This window comes from Leptidea sinapis, chromosome 2 (genome assembly GCF_905404315.1).
Source record: "Leptidea sinapis chromosome 2, ilLepSina1.1, whole genome shotgun sequence".
Lineage (NCBI taxonomy): Eukaryota > Metazoa > Arthropoda > Insecta > Lepidoptera > Pieridae > Leptidea > Leptidea sinapis.
The window spans coordinates 16,002,463-16,024,936 of NC_066266.1; the positions used below are offsets into that span (position 1 = coordinate 16,002,463).

The window sequence follows — 22,474 nt, forward strand, 5'->3', positions numbered from 1 at the left end:
ATAAGGACTAGGAAATAGCCACCCTCTTCAAATAATAATAATACTACCTCCTAACTATAATATTACCTCCTACTGGAATTCTATTATTGTAACGATAATCCATATTTTACAGTTATTTTATAAAACAAAGCAAGTAACCATTATTTTCGATGATACCAAATTTGCACAAATTAATATAAAATAACAAGTTGACAAAATACAAACAAGTTCTTTTCAACATCTTTTCAACAAACATCTAATTTATCTTAATTATATTGTTTATATTAATTTTAAAATCACAGTCGTGCGTATTCGCTGACGCAAGTGCAAATCAAATGTCAGAAATGTAAAATGTAAAAGAAACTATAACGACCGCCGACCGGTTGAGTGAACAAGATGTAAAGGAATTAAAAGAAAACTCAAACTGGAAAACATAAATCCATGAATCGTTATGTCTTAAAAATATGAAAATAATTACAATGTTGATGTTGGAGCGTGACTCTTTGGTGCCACATTTGGTGGTTATTTTGCTTTCACACGGAAGGTGTGGCCTGAGCATGATAACTATTTAGAATTGGAGATCGTTGGAAAAAGTAATGCTAGTGGGCCGTGGCGGACCGCGGCCGCGCCACAACAGGAAGCGACAAGCGCGCGGTGCTGATAATCCGATCTTATCATTTGAAGAACAAGCTCGAACGCAGTTACTAATATTGTTGTAGTGAATCTAAAGTATTAATCAAAGTATTTTTACTAATATTAAGAGGGTTATCTATTCTCTATTATATTAGGGATTAAGTTAAGTATGAAATTTTTGCCAATTTTGTACTGAAAAATTTTAAATTGATTTTTATTTTATTTAATATATTTATTTAATCAAAATGATTACCATTATTATTTATACATTGCTGCCAACTAATAGGAAGGTCATTTATGCCTTTGCGATAGAAAAGTGGTGATCTAGATTTGACAAACTGTGTGAAGGCATTTTGTGCTGCCAAAGCAACACAAAAAAAACAGCAAAGTCGAATAATCGCATAGGCGAATACGGATAGTAACGAATGGTTTCTAATTCCAATTCCTGTAGAGTTTAAACGGTGAACAATAATGGTGGAGATCGATTCATGAGTCGGAGCTGTTTCACTGCTAGTTTTGCTATCATTGTTCGTAGTTAGGCATAGTAGTCATCTGCCGATATTGCTTGATCAGATCGGAGTAAGCTATAGTGAATAACACCATGCTGATATCACCAAACAGTTACTATTAACTTTTTAACAAGATAAACTTTGCTGTCATGTCGTTGTGAAATAATTGAAACAATAACATAATAATTTAGGATAAAATGATAGTTCTCATACTAAGTATGAAATATATTTAGACTGAATATTCATCTCATTAATGTTTCACTCGTGGTGCACAACGAAACGCTCAATCAATGAACGCCACGATTAATTTGGTGGTGGTGTGTTCCAGGAGGAGCCTTCGAGGGCGTGGAGGACCAAGTGTCGCCGTTCGGGTACGGGCGCGGAGAGGGAGCAGACGCGGGCCACGGCGACCCCGAGTGGATCTGCAGCAGGGAGAAGCCGCGCTACGACCAGCTGTTCCAGGCGCTCGGGCCCGTCGACGGCAAGCTCACGGGCGCCGGTACGTACCGCCCGCACTCACTCACTCACTCAGCGATCTGTGGGGCCGCCGCGACATACTCTACGAGGCAATCGCGCAAGAGGGCATTGTTCAACTTTCCACAACACTATCCTGCAACAGCTCGCACAATCGCTCGTGTTCCGAGGAGCGAGCCGGCGGGGCTGCCGCTCTACGTGAAGCTCGTACTGCTGCTGGTGCGCCTATGGATACTGGACCTGGTGTTGTTCGGGTGCCTGGCGCTGGTGCTGACGGGGCGGCCCTACATGGAGCTGCGCGTGCGCCGAGCACCCGCCACCTGGCTGGACCGACTCACCGCCGCCATCTGGGCCGCGCCGCACGACGTCGTGCGCATTCGCTCCTTTACACAGTTATTTTTTTCGGAATACAAGTAGCATTGACAGCCAGCTGTCGCCATATTAACGATGATACTCACAACCTTATAATAAGGGACTACCTTTTTGCTATATATTCTTGTTTTAAATCAAAAACATCGTTATTACAATAAGGGACGTTTAGCTGATGGTAATTGATACGTCCTGCCCATTGCAATGCAGTGCCGTTCATGATTCTTGAAAAATTCTGAGCGGCACTACAACTGCGCTCGTCTCCTTGAGACATAAGATGTTAAGTCTCTTCAGAAACACAATTACTGCTTCTTGGTAGAAAAAGGCAACGTTATGATACCCATAATCTAGCCGGCATCCTGTTCAAAGAAGCTTCTACTGGTAACATCAAATAGAAAAATAACAATGTAATATACATTTAAGTATATTATTATATTATATATATTATTATTATTTATACAGTTAAGAATCCCGTTCTGTCTAGGTCGTGGTCCGTGTTCCGTCATCATTTCACCTGACACGCATTTCTTAAGTCAACGTTTTTAATTCAGTCTATCTATAATATCGTGTAGAGTACATTATAAGAGGGTAGATGTAAGTAAAACTATATCATATGACAACTGTTACAATATTATGTCCAGCTGTTAACATAATATATAAATCCCCCCCCCCCCATCTCCATCTAGGTCTGAGACGATATTCATATTGTTTATTAGTTCATTACTTTCCCCGGCGGCCAACTTGGACTTAAATAAGAAATCGCCCTGTGTAACGCTGAGCAGCTTCTAATCGATATCCATATCGTTACAATGATAATTATATAACTAATAAATGGATTTCGCTCTACGACTGTATTATTTTCCCTTCCATAGCGACGTCATTCGGTATAGGAAGTTGAATCGAGCCTTTTAACTGATGATGTTCAGCAGGTGTACTCTGCAGCGCCTCACGGACTTCTTAACCACTTTCCACGTGTCAACTCTGTCTCGTAGTTTATCCCGGAAGAGTTAGTGAAGGCTGAAGCCAGTCAGTTTAATGTTCCTACAAATTGAACCCCATCAGGATGCGACTTTTATCTGAGTTGCAATTCATTCAGTATTCTTTAGTCTTTCCATTTTTTTATGAATTACCTCTCGAAATCTACTTCGTTTGTTATTGACAAAAACAACTAAATATTTATGAAAATAATAAAATTTGAATAAAACAAAAATAGACATCTACGGGTGACAGTGCCAGCGTGTCAGGTGAGGACGGGCCCCCCCCCCCCCCCCCCCTCATCGTGATGTAGCTCCGTCGGGCAGGAACGGGTGACTCCTGCTGCATAAACATTCTTACCTGTTTGTTGTCCTACAGCCGCCAAGACGGAGATGTTGAAATCCAAGCTGCCGAACTCGGTGCTGGGCAAGATATGGAAGCTGTCGGACGTGGACAAGGACGGGTTCCTGGACGAGGAGGAGTTCGCGCTGGCCATGCACCTCATTGGCGTCAAGATCGATGGCCACGAGCTGCCCACCGACCTCCCGCCGCACCTCGTGCCGCCCTCCAAGCGGAACTGACCCTGCTCGCCTCCCGGCTCCCGGCTCGCCTTCCACCTCGACCCCTCTACACCATGTCCTCTTGACGATTAGCAGTCATTCATCTTCATTATCACTTCAAATGTCGTTCATCAAACCTAATTGAGAAATATAAATGCATATTCCATTCTAAATAGATATGCATTCTCCCTGCGACCATGTGACCACCATCTCTCCGGGGGGGAGGAGGGCGACCTCTGCTTAGCTTACAGGCTGTATGGACACTATATACACACTGTCCTGCTAATTAATAATTAATTTAAATCATCTAGTTTAGTTTGCATTAATTTATTGTATCATTTATTCATTGGGTGCTACATGATATGTTTTAAACCAAATACGGTTTTATTATATATTCTGTATTAATTGTAGGAGAGTTGTTGAAATCGTAACACACATAGTACTACCCCCCGCGCCCTGTACTACACGGCACATTATATATTCGTGTTATAAATTATCAATTGTAAGTCGTAATATAATAACTCGGGTCCAGTGTATCACGAACATCATAACACCAGCGCTCATATGTGTGCGTAAGCGGTCCTTGTCCTGTGGTGGAGTGTGTATGTATGTATGTAGCGGGCGCGTCGTATATTTTTACATTTTGCTATTGTGTGTAAATAAATGTTATTATGTAAATGTATTTATCATAAATTATACACAGAGTATAAATAAATAGTTAAGAAAATACTATTGTTTTAATCCATAGCTCCCCCAAACTTCGTACATAACATAATACAGAAAGATTTTATAATTACCATCCAAATAACATAGTGATTTGTGTACTAAAATAATTGCGTTAGATCCAAAGTCAATTCAGAAATAATTTCTAGGAGATCAATCTTCTCAGCCACTTGACCTTATAAATTCTCGGCGGTTGTGATTTGTTATGTTAATAAAAATTGTATGAAATAAAACACAAAATGCCAGGATTCCAAAGTGACTATAGATATATAGATTCATTTCTGACTCGTAGTTTTAATTGATCAAATATTTGTTTGTATGGTAAGTAAGACTCTCATCGGTGTATGAATTCCGTATTTCTGTCTGATAATGCAAGTGGCCATGCCCGTCTCGATCTCGTACAAACTATCTATAAGTAGCATATGTTTCTGCTGTTCCAATAACATTGTGAAGTACTTCATTGAAGGTTTATTATTATTGTTACCATTCATCAAAATATCTTTCAATAGACGCTTCATCACCTCGTTGTACAAATTAAATCCACCGAACAGCATAAGGGTATAGGAATTTAAGTATGAAGTTGCCGATTTGTAGTTACTAAAAAATTATAAATTAGTTTTTATTTTATTTAACATACTTATCAATATTTTTTTTCGGGTTTCGGCTGTCAAAACATAAACACATTGTAGTTCAGTGCTCCGTTTATATATTCAAAAACTGTGAAATTATTGTGCAAAACAACAAAAGGATTTGTAAATATTATATTTAAAGTGTAAAAGTTCATCACAAAATAATATAACAGAGTGAAACTACTACGCAACAAATGAAAATAAGTGAAATAAATAATTGAACTAGTAAATTAATCTGCCAATTATTACTTACAGTACAGCATAATTTTTTTTTTTTTCTTTTTTCTTCTTTTGGCAAAGTACAGCATAATGCGTATTGTCATTTAAGCGACAGTTTGCTTGACATTTGATGTACAGAAATCACAGATAAAAGAACCTATCTTAAAGACCCTACACACGACCAATCAAAAACCTGTCATTCCACACCTACTAATTTAATAAATACGTTCGTTTCCGAATAATATCAAGGTTGCTTATTTCCGTAATAGCGATGGATAATATGCAATTATTCTTTGACCAGATGAAAACTGAGATGGCAAAACAAACAAAAGAGATTATTTCACAGATAGATGAAAAACTAGTGCCTTTTACTCGAGAAATTGAACAATTAAAATCAGAAAATAAATACTTAAAAGACAAAATTTGTTCCTTGGAAAGAAGCAGTAGAACGAACAATTTAATTATATATGGTCTAAAAGAAATCGAAGAATCTTCATCTGAAGTTGTAAAAATTTTGAAAAAAAAAATAAGTAGTGATCTCGATATTTCTCTGAACCTCAAAGACATTAATGTAGTACGAAGGATTGGGAAACCAAATAGTAAAAATAAGAAGGAAAAGCCAGTATTAGTTTCATTTGTAAACAATTGGCAAAAACGTGATATTCTGAAAGATAAGAAAAAATTAAAAGACATACATATTTCCGAAGATTATCCAAAAGAAGTCTTAGGATAAGAGAAGAGAATTGCACCCAACGCTTTTAGAGGAAAGAAATAATGGCAACTACGCCGTCCTAACCTATGACAAACTTATAGTCGAGAAAAGTATGATTGGAAGTGAAAAACGCAAAAGAGACTATTCTACCTATCCTGCCCCTATTAACCAACTAAAGAAGCAAAACGCTTCCATAAAGGAAAAATAGAACAAATGCTTTTGACATCATGAGGGGCAGAAGCAACTCTTTTTCAACCTTATCCTTAACTGAACAGAAACCATAGGAAATAATCATCAGCCACCGATACCAAAAAACATGTAAGCCTAAACTAAACCATATGACCAAAACATTTCCCAAGCCGACTGGTCATCGTGGGAAATCAGACCACTACCCTCCAGTTAAAATTAATGTACCTAAAATGAATAACCTGACGATGCTTCACGTAGGTAGTTTCAACGTTAGATCTCTACCAAAACTAGAGAGATATTATGAACTCACATATGCACTCAGAAATATTAAATGCGACATTCTAGGGCTGTCAGATGTAAGAAAACTAGGATGTGATATTGAAGAATATCATGACTATATCTTATGTTATTATACTATATATTATCGGTCAAACAAAAGGGCTCCATGGAGTAGGATTCTTAATAAACAGAACATTACAAACTTTATAGGAATCTCTGAGAGAGTAGCCCTTTTACAATTAAAATTTGAAGACCATTCGGTATCAATAATCCAGGTTTATGCTCCAACAGAGAGATCGAGTGAGCATGAACACAACCGATTCTATGAGGACTTAGATATGGCACATTCTATTATTGATGACAAAATAAAAATAGTAATGGGAGACTTCAATGCCAAAATAGGATATCCAAATAATGAAGACTCCTTAATTATGGGAAAGTATGACTATGGAGAACGTAATGATAGGGGCGAAAGATTGATAGAATATGCCTTACAATACAAGCTCTCAGTAATTAATACTTTATTCAGAAAAAAGAATACTCGGGAATGGACATGGTTATCGCCCGACAGGAAAACTAAGAACGAAATAGATTATATAATGACAAACAATCACAAAATTTTCACGAATTTTGAAGTAATTAACACAAGCTTTCCTTCAGATCACAAATTAATAAGAGGCACCATGGTCCTTAAGCTTCCCAAAATTAGTAGAAAAAACTTCAACAAGACACCAAATATTTGGAAACAGAACAAGAAATTACTAACTTTATAACAACCTTAAAAGTAAACATTAAAAACTCAGAAGATGAATTGAATAGCGATACCGATATCCAAACATATTACAATATCATCGAAAATATTATCTCGAGTAGCTTAAAGACAAAGAAAAAAGAGGACAAAAACGGACATAGAGTATTCAGTGAAGACACAAAAAAATTGATAAAAAGACGAACCGAACTCACTCTTTGCAAACATAAGGATTTTTATATGAAAAAAGAACTAGGAAGATTATACAAAGAAACAGTAAATCAATTCGGAAAGATTACCAAAAACATAGACAAAATATAATTACAAATAACCTAAATAAATATAGGAGTACAAAGAGAGGTTTTAAGGAGCTAAGCATTAATAAATCGCGGATACCTAAACATAAACGACAGTCAGAAGAAACAAAAACAAGAAAAGATGTAATTAATCATGCAACTATCTTCTATGAAGATTTGTACCAGAGAAAAGACAATGACCAAATACCTGAACTTAATGTTACTAACTGGGAACCTGATACAAGATCTGTCAAACCAATAGAAAAAAAAATTACAAACACATCAAACAACTAAAGAATGAAAAAAGCCCTGGGCCAGACGGACTCAGCAATGAAGTTATTAAACTAGGGGCACCAATTCTAGTACATCTATTCACGAAATTATTCAATATGATATTAAAAACAGAGACAGTACCAGCACAATGGTGTAAATCCGATATCATACTGCTATTCAAAAAAGGCGACCCATTGGACATCGGAAATTACAGGCCAATCAGCCTATTAAATTTCGTTTACAAGTTATTCTCAGGTATAATATCAAGACGAATAACAAAAAATATTGAATTGTTTCAGCCAATAGAGCAAGCAGGCTTCCGCCAGGGTTTCAGCACTACCGACCACATCCAGGCTTTAGAGCAAATTATAGAGAAATATCGTGAGTTTAATAGACCATTATATGTGGCTTTTATAGATTATAGTAAAGCTTTTGATAGTATAAGTCACTATTCAATTTGGCAGGCATTGAAAGCGACCGGAATCGACCAAACATATATCAATATTTTAACATATATTTACAAAAATAGTCAAAGTTGTGTGAAACTTGAAACTAGGGGAAAACCTATTAAGATTCATTCACAAAAAACATTATCTTATACACGCATTAACTTATACTTATTCACAAACCCATATTCACAAGCATTCACTATCCAACACAGCTCTTATAAAATTCAAAACGTAATTAAAAGAACCCGCAATTATTCGTTGTCCGACAACTTATGTATCTCTCACTTCAGCAATTTAATAAATATAATTGTCTCTTGTCTTCAACCAACAACCCCAAAATACCAAAGAATATATTATATTTACCACAACTCAAATGGCTAGTAACATGATAAGTGAAATTGATAACATCTTGAATATAACGTGCCATAAGGTTGAAGACATAGAATCGTGTAACGCTCTGCTTCAGTTGGGAAAATATAATTTTAAAATTTTAACATTTAATATTCGAAGTCTAAATAAAAACTTTGACCTATTCAGAGCAAATCTGCAACGTTTTGTGATAACTTACGATGTGATTATTTTGACGGAATGTTGGCTTGATGATTATTCAATAGTCATGCAGTTAGATGGATATGATTCGTTTAGAACTTATCGAGCTATAAACCAGTGTAGTGGTGTTGTCGTTTATGTCCTAAACGGAAATTCAGTGTCTGTATGTGAGCCTGATCTGAATGACGCAATTTGTTTACAAATTGATATTTACAAAGGTCCAAAAATCATAGCTATTTACAGATCCCCATCAGTAAAGGACACCACGAATTTTTTAGACGGCCTGGAAAGCCTCCTTACGAAGGAATCCTCAAAAAGCTCACTAATAATTACTGGTGACATGAATATAGATATATGTCCTACAAGTGTGGACCCACGACGTCACGAATACCTGTGCCTGATGGCCGAGTTTGGTTTGTTGCCTGTATTTTTAAAACCAACTCACCGCAAAACTTGTTTGGACCACACTTTCATAAAGAACAACATGTCAGCAGAGGGTTTCATTTGCAGCGCGGATCTGACTGATCACGATATGACGATTACGTGTTTAAAACTAAATACCCGGTTGGTCACAAACACTGTAGAACTGTGACAAAAACTGACTATGACGCAGTCACGCGCGATCTACAAAATACTGACTGGACGGCAGTGTATGATACTATGGACGTCTCAAGGTCAGTAGAAATTTTCTCACATACAATTAATTCAATTATATCTAGACACAGATCAGAGGTCACGCTCAGTAGGAATAAATTTAACATTAAACCCTGGATTACGCCTGGTTTAATCCGATGTATTCGAAACAGAGACAAACTCCATCAAAAGTACAAAAATAATCCAAACGATGAAATTAAAAAGGTAATTTATATAAAATATAGAAACTTCTGTAATAATCTACTACATCGACTAAAGTACAATTACGAACGCTAACTTTTGACAGAAAGTAAACATGATAAAAAGAAGCTATGGAAGGTGATTGGAGATATTACTCATCATAAACGCTCACAGCAGAATGCTGAAGAATTAATTAAAACGTCTGATGAAGTAGAACATTGTTTAAAGTTGCATAACGAATATTTTGCATCTGTGGGTAGACAACTTACTAAGACAATTCTTGACAACATCAAAAAAACTGAGGAAAATTTAGCATCCGAAATAAAACACATAAACACTCCAATAAGATCATTTTTCATGAAACCAGCTGACGAGACTGAAATAAAACACTGGTTAAACGATCTACGAGTAGATAGTGCTTCAGGAATAGATAAAATAGGAGCAGTAGTACTTAAGCAAAACTCGGACCATATTACTTTACCGCTGACTCATATAATAAACTTGAGTATCACTACTGGAGTCTTTCCTGAATCATGGAAGCTAGCAATGGTAATTCCAATACATAATTCTGGATCAAAAGAAGTGCCTGGAAACTATAGACCAATCTCATTGCTCAGTGTAGTATCAAAAGTTTTGGAAAAGGTAGTCAATTCCCGACTGACTTCTTATCTTGAATCTAAGGGCCTACTCTGTGATCGTCAATTTGGTTTTCGTCGAAGAAAATCCGCAGAGGATGCATGTTTACTGGTAACAGAATTGATCTCACGGTACATGGACAGTGGACATCGATCTATTGGGGTATTCTTGGATCTGTCTAAGGCATTTGATACTGTCTCAGTTCCAATACTTTTGAAGCGACTGGAATGTATGGGCATCAGAGGCCTTCCTTTGAAGTGGTTTGCTAGTTATCTAACTGGCAGGAAACAGTGTCTGCGTGTAGGTAAACACATTAGTGAATTGCAAGAGGTCACAGTGGGTGTTCCACAAGGCTCTATCTTAGGCCCAACCCTGTTTTCAATTTACATGCACTCCCTACTTAAATTGAACATTGAAAACGCGGATATCGTTTGTTATGCTGACGACACCGTAATATTATTTAAAGGTAAGTCATGGGAAGAAGCAAAACACATGTCCGAAAAAGGCCTCTCCGTAGTAGCTAACTGGTTAGATAATAACCTCCTGACTCTTAACCCCGGGAAAACGAATTACCTGTCGTTTCACATAACAAAAGCTAGTGCTCCAACCGACTCCGAATTCATTCAAATACATAGATGTGATAAAGCAGCAGAAGCACCATGCTTTTGTCCAAAGATACAGAGGACGACAGAATTACGGTACCTGGGAGTCCAATTGGATGAAAAACTCACCTTCTTGCCGCACATCTTATCCTTATCTAGAAGAGTTAGAAAACTCATGAATATCATAAGGCTACTCAGGAACTCAGCTGACTGCCAATTGCTTAAATCAATCTATATTGCACTATGTCAATCAATCATTATGTATTGCATAACAGTCTGGGGAGGAGCTGCAAAATCTCATCTAATAATATTAGAGAGAGCTCAACGAGCCTTTCTAAAAGTCATGTGCAGGAAGCCACGACGACACCCTACGGACAGTTTTGTATACGGAATGCGGCGTGCTAAGAGTTCGACAATTATTCATATTGGCTAGTGTAATGAAGGAGCACAAAAATGTTCTCAATTTCACTCCGGGTTTTGCCACTAACAAAATGAAACGCACGTTTAACATAACTCGCCCAAGAATTAATACCAAGTTTTCGGAACGACTGGCACCTTATTATATCTAAATATTTATATAATTTTATGCATAAACATGTTGGTATATTAGACTTAAGTACAAAAATATGAAAATAAAAATCAGTAAATACCTAGGAGAATTAGATTATGAAAAAAATGAAAATATTTTGATCCCTTGTATTTAATTTTGCACACACATACACATAAACACACACACACACACACACACACACACATGTTGTTACTTTCATTTTATTTTACTTTCTTTTCAATTTAGTATTGATAAATTTGTAGTTTTTTTAATTAAATTATTATTTTACAGTTGTATATAGTGTCTTCAAAATTTGTAATAGTAATGCCAATGATGACAACCAAGATAATGGTTTACTGTTAATCATATCTTTATTTGATCCCACGATACAGTCTCCGACTAGTGTGGTGATTCAATGGCAATAATAATTTAGTCATACTTATATATAAGCTTGTAAAATATTTAAAGTTAATGTAATTTATGTAAAAAGATCAATTTAAATAAATTATTCTTATTCTTTATAGATAGAAAGAGGTGCAAGACAAGGTGATCCCTTATCACCGAAGTTATTCATTGCCGTGCTCGAGAACATATTTCGAAACATAGACTGGTTACAAAAAGGGATCAAAATAGGCGATCGCTATCTAAACCATCTAAGGTTTGCCGATGATATCGCTATCATAGCTGAAACACCTAGAGACATAGAAGATATGATACAGAAACTTGACCAACAAAGAATAAAAATCGGTTTAGAAATGAATGCAAATAAGACTAAGATAATGACCAACAGTCAGAAGAAGCCAATAAATGTAAGAGACAATATTATAAACTATGTAGATAGCTACATTTACTTAGAAAAACGAGTATCTTTCCATCACTCTAACAACGAAGATGAAGTAGCAACAAGAGTATCAAAAGCGTGGAATAGATTCTGGTCATTAAAAGAAATCTTAAAAGGCAACTACAATCTTCACATGAAAAAAGTAGTAATGGATACTGGTGTCCTACCATGCTTATTGTACAGCTGTCAAACGTGGACCTTTACAGAAAAAGTCAAGCAGATGATTACGAGTAGGTAATCAAAGAGCAATGGAAAGAAGTTTATTAAAAATAAGGAAGATAGACAAAGTAAGAAGCGCCAGGATAAGACAGAAAACCAAGATCACCGGAGCACTCACACGTGCACTAGCACTTAAATGGAAATGGGCTGGACATATTGCACGGTATACCCACAGGAGGTGGACTAGAGAAATTATACGTTGGAAGGGGCCAACATGAGGAAAACGAAATGTAGGAAGACCAATAAAACGGTGGGCTGATGACATAGCACAATCAGCAGGAAAAGATTTGATGCAGAAAGCACTTGACAGAAAGTTGTGGATGAAGATGGAGAAGGCCTTTACCCAATCTGGGATCCATATCTAAAAATTTAACTAAATAACAATCATACTAAAAACCTAGATTAAGCAAATAATACTAACAAAAAAAACTAACAATATTGCATATGTACACTTTTTTTAGAGATATGGAATAAATGTCTTTATTATTATATTTAATCAAAATAATTACCATTATTATCTGTACATTGCTGCCATCTAATAGGAATGTCATTTATGCCTTTGCCATAGAACTGTGGTGATCTAGATTCGAGAAACTGTGTGAAAGCATTTTGTACTGCCTCCTGAGAAGAAAACTATTTATCACGTAGAAAATTGTCCAAATCACGAAAAAATAGTAGTCCGTTGGAGCAAGGTTGTGGGCCAAAAATGGGGCCTAAAGCCCAACATGGCGCTTTGGTTAAACACAACTATTGTATGACCACTTTATATCATATGGCTCTATGCTCTGGTGCAGGAACATTGCCCACAAGGGCGTAATTGCCAAGCTAAGTACATTTGAACTGCATGCGCTTTGAGCTGCATACAGGAGCCATGACGTCCACGCCGGGAGCAGCTAGAAATGAGCTTCTGAACCTGTCTCCCCAAAACTTGTATTACAAAAGGAGGCTAGGGCCAACATAGCAAAACGATCCACACCCATAATTTACATTGGTCGCAGTGAAACAGGCTGCCCTAAACTGTACTAGAGCTGCTTTACGAGCCATAATCACGGGCTGCTAATGTCAATTGCTATAAATAGGATCTATCTCATTCACAAAATATTGGTACAAGTAGAGTCATTTTGAATATCAAAATGCATCTCACGCTCTTTTACAATAGCCTTATCGTACCATCTTCAAAACTCTAAAATAGACTGGAATTTCTTTCGAGAATATCACGAGACAAATGTCAACCCTAACTTGTTTGTGCAACACCAACAATCTTACTATAATAAAAACTAAGCTGGATCAAACAACACAACTAATACTTCTCCTGGCTGATACTGCAAAAAAGTGTGATCTACATCTAGCATTCGACGGAACTTGGTATATAGGGCTTCTGTACAAAATTAAGTAACCTCATTCCAACAACATGGTTACGGTGTCATACTTCAACCACAGAACATTTCAAATCAAGTTTCAGTTCCAGGGCCAATCCTATAAACCTTCACTTGCGATCTCCCCGGTCTAACAAAGCCGCAGCAACTTTAAGTGATGATGCGGCTTTCCTCATGTGCAGTACCTGCCTTAGTTCTGAAGAGGAGAACATAATGCTACAAGCCCAATCACCAATGCCTGGTTGAAGAAATGGTGTTCAATAATCACACCAGAACAATTTTGTGTTCAATAGACCCGTGTCACCCGGCGATCTGCGGCGACACGAACTACTTGTGACAAATACTTGGGATACTACCCCGGCCGCGGTCAAAGGATAACGCGGAGTGAAGAAAAAGAAAAAAAAAACAACAACAACAAGCACAATGAAATAAACTAGGAAGACATTTTTCATGGAGGTACCCATGTCGTATCGTCCTGGAAACCGCACAATGAAGCTCCTTCCACAGATTTGTAGTACGTGGAAGAAAGTTCCTTGGACATGGCGCTGTGAAGAATGCTAACAACATAAGCTGTCGTCATCAGCAAGTCAGACATAATGTGCCACCATAGAGCTGTAACAACATTCTTAGTCGTAGTGGTGCCCTGGTATACTTACAACAAGGAAATCCACTAATACTTAGTATACTTACTAACGGTTTTAGACGGAAATAAACGCTATTGAACAATTTAAGAGGAGCGGTTGTCATTTGGCTCGCACACATTTCATTCCCACTGGCTGTTCCGGGACACAGACACATTCAAGAGATGCATACTAAACTTAAGATTGGATCACTGGCACTTTCCGTCATCTTACATGAACACCTCAAAGTTAGAAATGTTATTTCGCGAACGATACTTATTCTCTTACTGAAGAGCAAGAGCTCCGATGTATTTACTGCTGCAAAATTATTGTAGAAAAGTACTATGAAGTATCTTTGCCCTACATCCTTAAAACTTGAATCCACAGAACTTACGACCCACGAAGCCGCAATCTACGCAATAATTTACTGAACATGACACCCACAAAATTAATAAAAAATTGAGCCAACCTAACATGGTTTGGAAGGTGGCGCTTGACAATGCTTTCCTATATTTTTATTAAGTCATTATACTTATCATGAAAATATAACTCTGTAGTGATCTTTGCTAATTTTAATGTCTAATTTGTTTTATATTAATCAGTTTGAAATAATGGTTTTCGGAACTTTACAATATAATTAAAAGGCATTTATTTTCTCAAAATTGATTCCTTTAGAATTCTTTTCGATGTCATTTCTAATATACTAGATACTACTACCGCTTTGGAAACAAATGGAGCTCTGAGAGAGAAGAAGCGGCGCAAGAAACTCTCTCTCTATTATTGTAAACCAAGTTCGTAATTCATTTTAATATTTCACTGATAAGTGAATACCTGGGCATTTAGTAGACACCCAGTTGTCTCAATGCTGGGTGTGTGGTCAGTGGATGTTGACTGTATGATGAATAGATTATAGAACACAACAATTAACACATTACTATTTACTAACTGCCATGTCAAATAAAAAAACTTGCTGTATGTGTAATTTCAAAAAATTACTGATTCTATCCAATGTTTATGGAGCCTACAAGGATAACTCCTACCTAGCACTCCTCATGCCTTTGATAAAACTAATCTGATAAAGTGCTCGCTTTACACGGACACAAGATAGGAGTACTAAGAACAACTACTGGCCAACAGACTGCACTAAATAAATAAATATATTATTACAGCAAATACACACTGTATTTGTAAAAGAATTTAGTAAAAGGAGCCAGCATTAGGAATGATAGCAATACATACTCGGGTGTAGATGGTGTGTAATATTATGTCAATTTTAAAAAACCAAGTAGTCTGCAAAAACCAAATACAACATTTTCAATATAAATATCCCTATGAATACCATAAATAGAATTTGAATTAAAAAAACAACATTTCAGAGAAACAAATTTAAAACCTTAACTACTCCCTATAACAAAATTGTTCAAGTCATTGAACCATAAGAACTGTATTATTATTAATTATTATAAAAAAAAATATTTTATTTCGGACAGATTATACCATCCATAGCCAATTTTGCATTAAAAAAGGTATATAACATTACTTAATTAATAAGATAACATTAATTAATTAAAAAATATATAAATTAGAATTAAAAATTACAAATGGAAGATTAAAAACAACATTATTACATAAGAAAAAAATTAGGTGTATATCGGTGGTAATGTTTTACCGATTTGTTCCTGTTTCGTCCCGAAAATAAGAAAAATGAATTATTTATTATTTTATTCTTGTTTCGCCCCACTTTTTGTTTCTTATTCGCCCCACTTTTTGTTTCTTATTCGCCCCGGGTAGTAATTTATGTATTTTACAACATGTTTTGTACGGACAGCATACAAAATATTTTAAAAATCATATTTTTGACGATAAATATTATTAATTAACTCAACAAGTTAGTATTCAATACCAGAAATCAATTAATGGAAACAGGAGCCTTTTAACTAATTTAAATTTTACTTATTCAAATTGTTATATAAATTGGTTTATAAAATCAATATCTTTAAAAAAAACGTGTACACGTGTGCTCGCTAAACAAGCAAGTTTATGGCTTTACCTTTGCAAGCAGGTAAGTCATAAACCGTTTAGTTCATGCCCAATGAGCTGGCCAATGAGAGGTCATTGCTTGAGATTCATATTTTTGTGCCAAGTTTTATCGTTATACTTTTGAGACAACCTAAGACAGCTGTGCCGCAATCTGCAAGAACATAATATCCTGTAATAGGTTTATGAACACCTTTCATGCCATCGTTTGGTCTTGGGTAAACTATTGCTCTTATATATATATATATATATATCTAGAATATTGTTGTGATTCACATTTTTTTTCTGGCTGTACAAAAGTAACATTTTAAAAATTGAGACGAAACAGGAATGTAAATCAACGTGGGACGAAACAGGAATGTGGGACAAAAACCCGGGCTGAAACAGGAACAAATCGTTTTACCGTTTTCAATATACAATTATTATATAATCTCGTCAGAAATCCCGCTCTAGCCCTACGCATGACAGCATAAAAATCGTCAACCTTGTGCACCGCAAACATACCCGACGCGCTACACCTCCATGGCAACCCCAGTAGAGATCGAAACGCATTGTTATATTGCACTCTGAGAGCGTCAAAGGTGGCTTTGGTGTAGTTGTACCAGAGCTGAGAGGTGTAGAGCGCCTGGCTGTAGGCTTTGAACAGGGTGACCTTTACTTGTCGGGAACAGCGGGCGAAACGCCTAGCCAGCATATTGCTTTTTGCAGCCACTGACCGTCTCTGTCTTTCTAGGTCCTCATTATCTTTCATCGTCTCGCTTAGTACATGTCCTAGATATTTAAACTTAGTCACATATTGCAGTACGGAGCCACATAGTTTTATAGGCACTACATTTTCTGGACTTTTTTTGTATTTAAATATCATAACTTTAGTTTTAGTCACATTATACAATAACCCATGTTTTTCCGCATATTTTTCACAAATGTCAATTAGGCTACGCAGGCCGCAAACATCAGCGTAGCTCAGATTGTTGACGCTGACGCCTCCAATCTGGCAGCCTGCCCTAGCACTGCTCAGTCCCCCGATCAGTTCATTTACATAGAGGTTAAACAGTATCGGTGACGTCAGACCACCCTGCCTAACGCCGCAATTGAACCGATAGGTATCGGAAAAATCGTTTTGCCATTTTACTTGGTTAATTTGGTTTGTTTACCAAAACTGTAACAAATCCACTATCCTACTAGGTACTTTGGTAGCTCGTAGTTTATTCCACAAAATATTGTAATTAATAGCATCGAATCCTTTGCTCACATCCAGGAAACATCCATATACGGATGTTTCCCGAGTGAGATAATAGTTAACAATACTTTTTAAGGCAAAAATGGCTAAGTCTGTTGTTAAACCGCTACGATTATGTTATATAATAAGTAAGCAACCTTTTCAATAAACACTGTTGCACACCGACAGCACACTATTGTAAAAAAATCTGTACAAATAACTAACTAATGTTGAAATAAATCAATTGGAATCAAGAAGCACGTTGTCAAAATCGGTGAGCAGCTTTCCAGTTACCCGACTGGAACACGTAAGTTCTGGTCGTTGTCGAAAGCTGCTCTTGGTATCTTCAACCAGCCGTACCTGCCGCCCCTTGCATATGAGACATGACACCCTGGCCCATACGGCAAAAGAGAAGGCCGATCTTCTGTGCGCTCTTTTTGCTACTACTACTCTTGACGACAACGTGCTCCATGCCTGTAGCACAGTTCCGACAGAAAATTGTTCGGCAAGCTCTTTTTTCGGTAGAAGTCAGTTTATTCCGGCACTCTTATTCAAAAGACGTTGTTCCTTACTCATGGAAGTCAGCCCTTGTCCATCCGATCTAAAAAGGAGACAGTTCGGATCCGGCAAACTACAAGCTTAGTGCTATTACCTCCCTGCCCTCCAAAATCATGGAGAGTTAATTAACCGCCAGCTCTTGGTATACCTAGAAGGTTACCAGTAGATCAACGACGGACAGTATGGCTTTCGCCATGGTCGGTCGGCTGGCGATCTTCTGGTATACCAAACATATAGATGGGCGGCGGCTATCAAAAGCACGGGGGAAGGCATGGCAGTTAGCCTGGATATAGCGAAGGATGATTTGCCTTTGATCGTGTATGGCAAAATTTCCAATCATTTGGGCTTCCCGAGAGGTTATGCAAGTGGACCTCCAGCTTACTCAGGCTTCCCGAGGGGTTATGCAAGTGGACCTCCAGCTTACTCACTCACTGGGCGCAGCATACGAGTCGTTGTTGTCGGTTATCGCTCAAACGCAAAGCCCGTGAACGCTGGAGTGCTCCAAGGCTGTGTGCTATCTCCCACACTGTGTCCAACATATCATTGATATGCAGAAGGCAGCACTGGTGATATATAGCGGGCCGTAAACACCGTGTACATGGGCCATGCAGGTCTCTCTCAGGAAATTGTCGACCAGTGCCTGGATAAACTTGTGCCTTCTATCGAGTCCTCTTTCGAGAAGGTCGCGGAATCGGGTAATTTGAACCTTGTCCCCAGAAGACTCAAGTTTGCGCGTTTACTACTAAAAAAACCCCATATGTCGTATCACCGCTCTTCGACAACACTTCCCTTAGCCTAGCCTAGTATCGGAATACTGGGTCTCGAATACTCGAGTGATTGCCAATTCCGTGGTCATCTGGAGGGTAAAGCTAAATTGGCTTCGAAGAACCTGGGCGTGTAAATAGAGCACGGCAATACTTCACTCTGGTCTGGCGCACCCCAGTATCAGCTCGATCCATTTGACTGCGTGCAACGCAGAGCAGAATTGTTGGGGACCCATTACCCTGTGAACGGCTGGCTTCATTGTGTGTCTTACATTATAATTTCACAATATATGATTGCTTAAACGCTTCAAACATATCTGTTGTACCGCATTAATCACGGGGAATGTTCTGAAGAGCTATATCACCTGATTCCTGCCGCCGAATTCGACCTTCGCACGATATCATCCCCACCATCTGGATTTGTGGCAGTCCTCCACGGTGCAGTTTTTAAGGACCTTTCTTCCACGTTCTGCAAAGCTGTGAAAATTAATTAGGAAAACAAACAGTATTACATGACATAAATAGGTTAATAAAGTATACATCTAATTACCATTGACAGTTTTCGCATATAAAGGAATGAGCTTCGTTGTGCGGTGTTTCCGGGACGATACGATGTGTACCTTCAAAAAAAGCGCGTACCTTAAGGGCCGGCAAAGCTCCTGGGATTGTGCTACAAGAGAATGCGGGCGGCGGTGATCACTCAACACGAAGTGAACCGTACGCTCGTTTGTCATAAAAATGTTGAGTGCTTTATGAGGCGCGAGTTCGGCCACATAACGAGTATCGTTCTCATCTTAGATCTGGAGCACCCCAGTATCAGCTTAATCCATTTAAAATCACGTGCAACGCAGAGCTGCTCGAATTGTCGGGGATCCAGTACTCTGACAAAACCATCCGGGGATCCAGTACTCTGTGAAAACCATCACTTGCATTGTGCAGAGATGTGGCTTAATTTTGTGTTTTCTACCGCATCTGTCACGGGGAGTGTTCCAAATGTGTTTTGCCTGATTCCTGCTGTTGAATTCCACCTCTGCATGACTTGACACAAAGTTGCTTGATTATGTTGTGTGGCGTATGTGTATGCAGAATTATCAAAATAAAAGTAGGTATGAAATGTAATTTTGTCTTTCTAGGGAGATGACCCTGTACCAAGAACAGAACTAAAGACCCTTTACCCGATGATATATAAGTTACTATACAGATTGGTTTTTGAGAAGGGTGGTGATGGTCAAGTCGGAAACTACGAGACTTAGAGAAAAGTAGTGAAAGGAGTCATGCCTTTGATTTATGAGAAACCAACAACTGCATAATATTTAGTTTTTTAAAATTTCTTGAACTTTTGACGGAAATTGATCGGAATTATTAAAAAAAAAAATTACATCCCATATTATTGGACCACTGGACTCTGTTTCTGATACTAATCAATCATTGCAATGAAATGTATTACTAAAAATAAAAGGAAATACCAAATTTAATAATAATAATAATAATTTTTTATTTGCGAAAAACTGCCACCAATTTTGAACTTCCCATATTTTTTTTTCCGTGCAAGTTATTTTGGCAGTAATGTGTGAAAAATAATTATAATATTTAAATATTTATCGTATATCTATATCTAACAAACAAAGCTCAGAACTTAATAAATTTATAAATCTGAAAAGAAAATATATATCACGTAATGATGCGGATACACGCATTAACGTACATACCCACTAGCAACACAAATATATAATAAAAATATATATAAAAAATGCATGAGTAATATAAAATTATATAGATATATTTTTTTTAATTAAACACATCTAGCTTTACAGGATTGTTCCTAATGCGCTAGTGTAACATTCATCTTATAAAAATAAATTAACGTTTAAAATGAGCATAAACTAAAAAATAACATATGGTACCTTATCTAATTATATACACTTAATCTTATATTAAAAAATTAATACTAAAGAACCCAATCTAATAATTATTATGTATAACTATCATAACATATAGCCCACATTGCAATCCTTGTGAATTCACTGAGAGTACAACAAAACAGGTCGATCCGCTCGGACACGATGTTAAGAGTACCGAGCGCGCGCGCCAGCGGCGCCTTCTCGACCAGGTTGGTGCGCCCGCGTGGCAACGCCAGCAGTGGCGGCCTACGCCTGCGCCACACGTACCGGTCCGGCACTCGAAGATTAACCTGCCCTAATACGTCCGCATTAAATAACTTGCCTCTTATAATTTTAAAAATATATAGAACAAGCGCTAATTCCCTTCTAGACCTTATCTCATTGTATCCGACCATACCCAACACAAATAGTGTAGTTAATGGGTAAAATGGGTAAACCCCATAAAGCCTCATGTACAGGAATCTAACAAATTTGTTTTGCACCCGCTCCAACATAAGACTATATTTAGCCTCATGTGGAGCCCAAATGACTGTGTTACTTTCTAGTTGACTTCTTACCAACGCGCTGTATAATGCTGTAATAGCGCTTATGTTAGTGAAATCACTAACGGTACGAAGCAAGAAACCCAAATTTCTGTAAGCTTTCTTACAACAATGTATATCACTAATAATATCACAATAATCACAATAATATGATCACGAAAGGAAAGCTCAGTGTTTAACCTGACTCCTAAGTCTCTGACTTCTGAAACTCTCGACATTCGTATCCCCTCCATATTATAATTATTATAAATAGGGGCCCGTAATTTAGAGAAAGGTATGACTGAGCATTTTGAGCTATTAAACTGTAATTGGTTGTCCTGGCTCCATGTCACCACTCTGTCTATATCCTCTTGCAGCTTCACACAGACATTTTCAGCATTCACAGCCAAAGAGAGCTTGAGGTCGCCCGCAAATAACAAGCATTTAGCATCCTGAACCACCTGCGGTAGATCATTTATCATTAATATAAACTGCAAGGGCCCTAGGTTGCTGCCCTGACTGACACCCGACCTTGTGAAATACAGTTCGGACTTTCGGTCTTTATATTCCACATATTGCTGCCTATATCTCATATAACTCGCAAAAAAGTTAAGTAAATGTGGAGTGAACCCGACTGATGCTAACTTTTTGAGCAATACATCGTTATCGACTAAATCAAAGGCTTTTCGAAAGTCAAAGTATGCTACATCAGCCTATCCCCCACCGTCCACTGCTGGAACTATATGAGACATATAGCCGAGAAGATTGCTGGTAGAGCTTCTCGAAGGCCTAAATCCATGTTGAGACTCTGATAGTTGCGCACTAACTTGAGTATAAATACGACTATGAATGGCGGATTCTAATACTTTCGCTGCAGTTGACAACACTGCAACTGGCCTGTACCCCTCAAACTGTGTTCCACCTCCACCTTTCGGCACTGGGACGACTCGGGTCACTTTCCACTTCTCAGGAAACACAGCGGCCTTCAGGCACAGATTGTATATATGAAGTAACGGCTCGGCCAGGACAGACCCGCAGTCTTTAAATACATAAGGTGGTATACCATCCGGCCCCACAGACTTCTTCGGCTTAAGTTTTTTAAGTGCCTGTCTTACCTCGTCTAAGGTATAGTGGTCTATGTGCACCCGCGCCGCTCCGTTCCCTCCACCCGCTGCCGCTACTGCTGCGCTAACATTCAGTTCAGCTCGTTGTGAACTGTAGACTGAATGGA

At 37.7% G+C, this 22,474-nt stretch overlaps 1 protein-coding gene across 1 annotated transcript in view; it reads left to right on the top strand.

The window, feature by feature from the left end:
- The window catches only part of LOC126977068 (EH domain-containing protein 3), a 43,614-nt gene extending 39,388 nt beyond the window's left edge, over positions 1 to 4,226 (top strand). The window contains exons 2-3 of the mRNA XM_050825763.1: positions 1,450 to 1,620; positions 3,318 to 4,226. Of these exons, the coding sequence (XP_050681720.1) occupies positions 1,450 to 1,620; positions 3,318 to 3,520 (374 nt within the window). The 3' untranslated portion in view covers positions 3,521 to 4,226. The remainder of the gene's footprint in view (positions 1 to 1,449; positions 1,621 to 3,317) is intronic.
- The last annotated feature ends 18,248 nt before the right edge of the window (positions 4,227 to 22,474 follow it).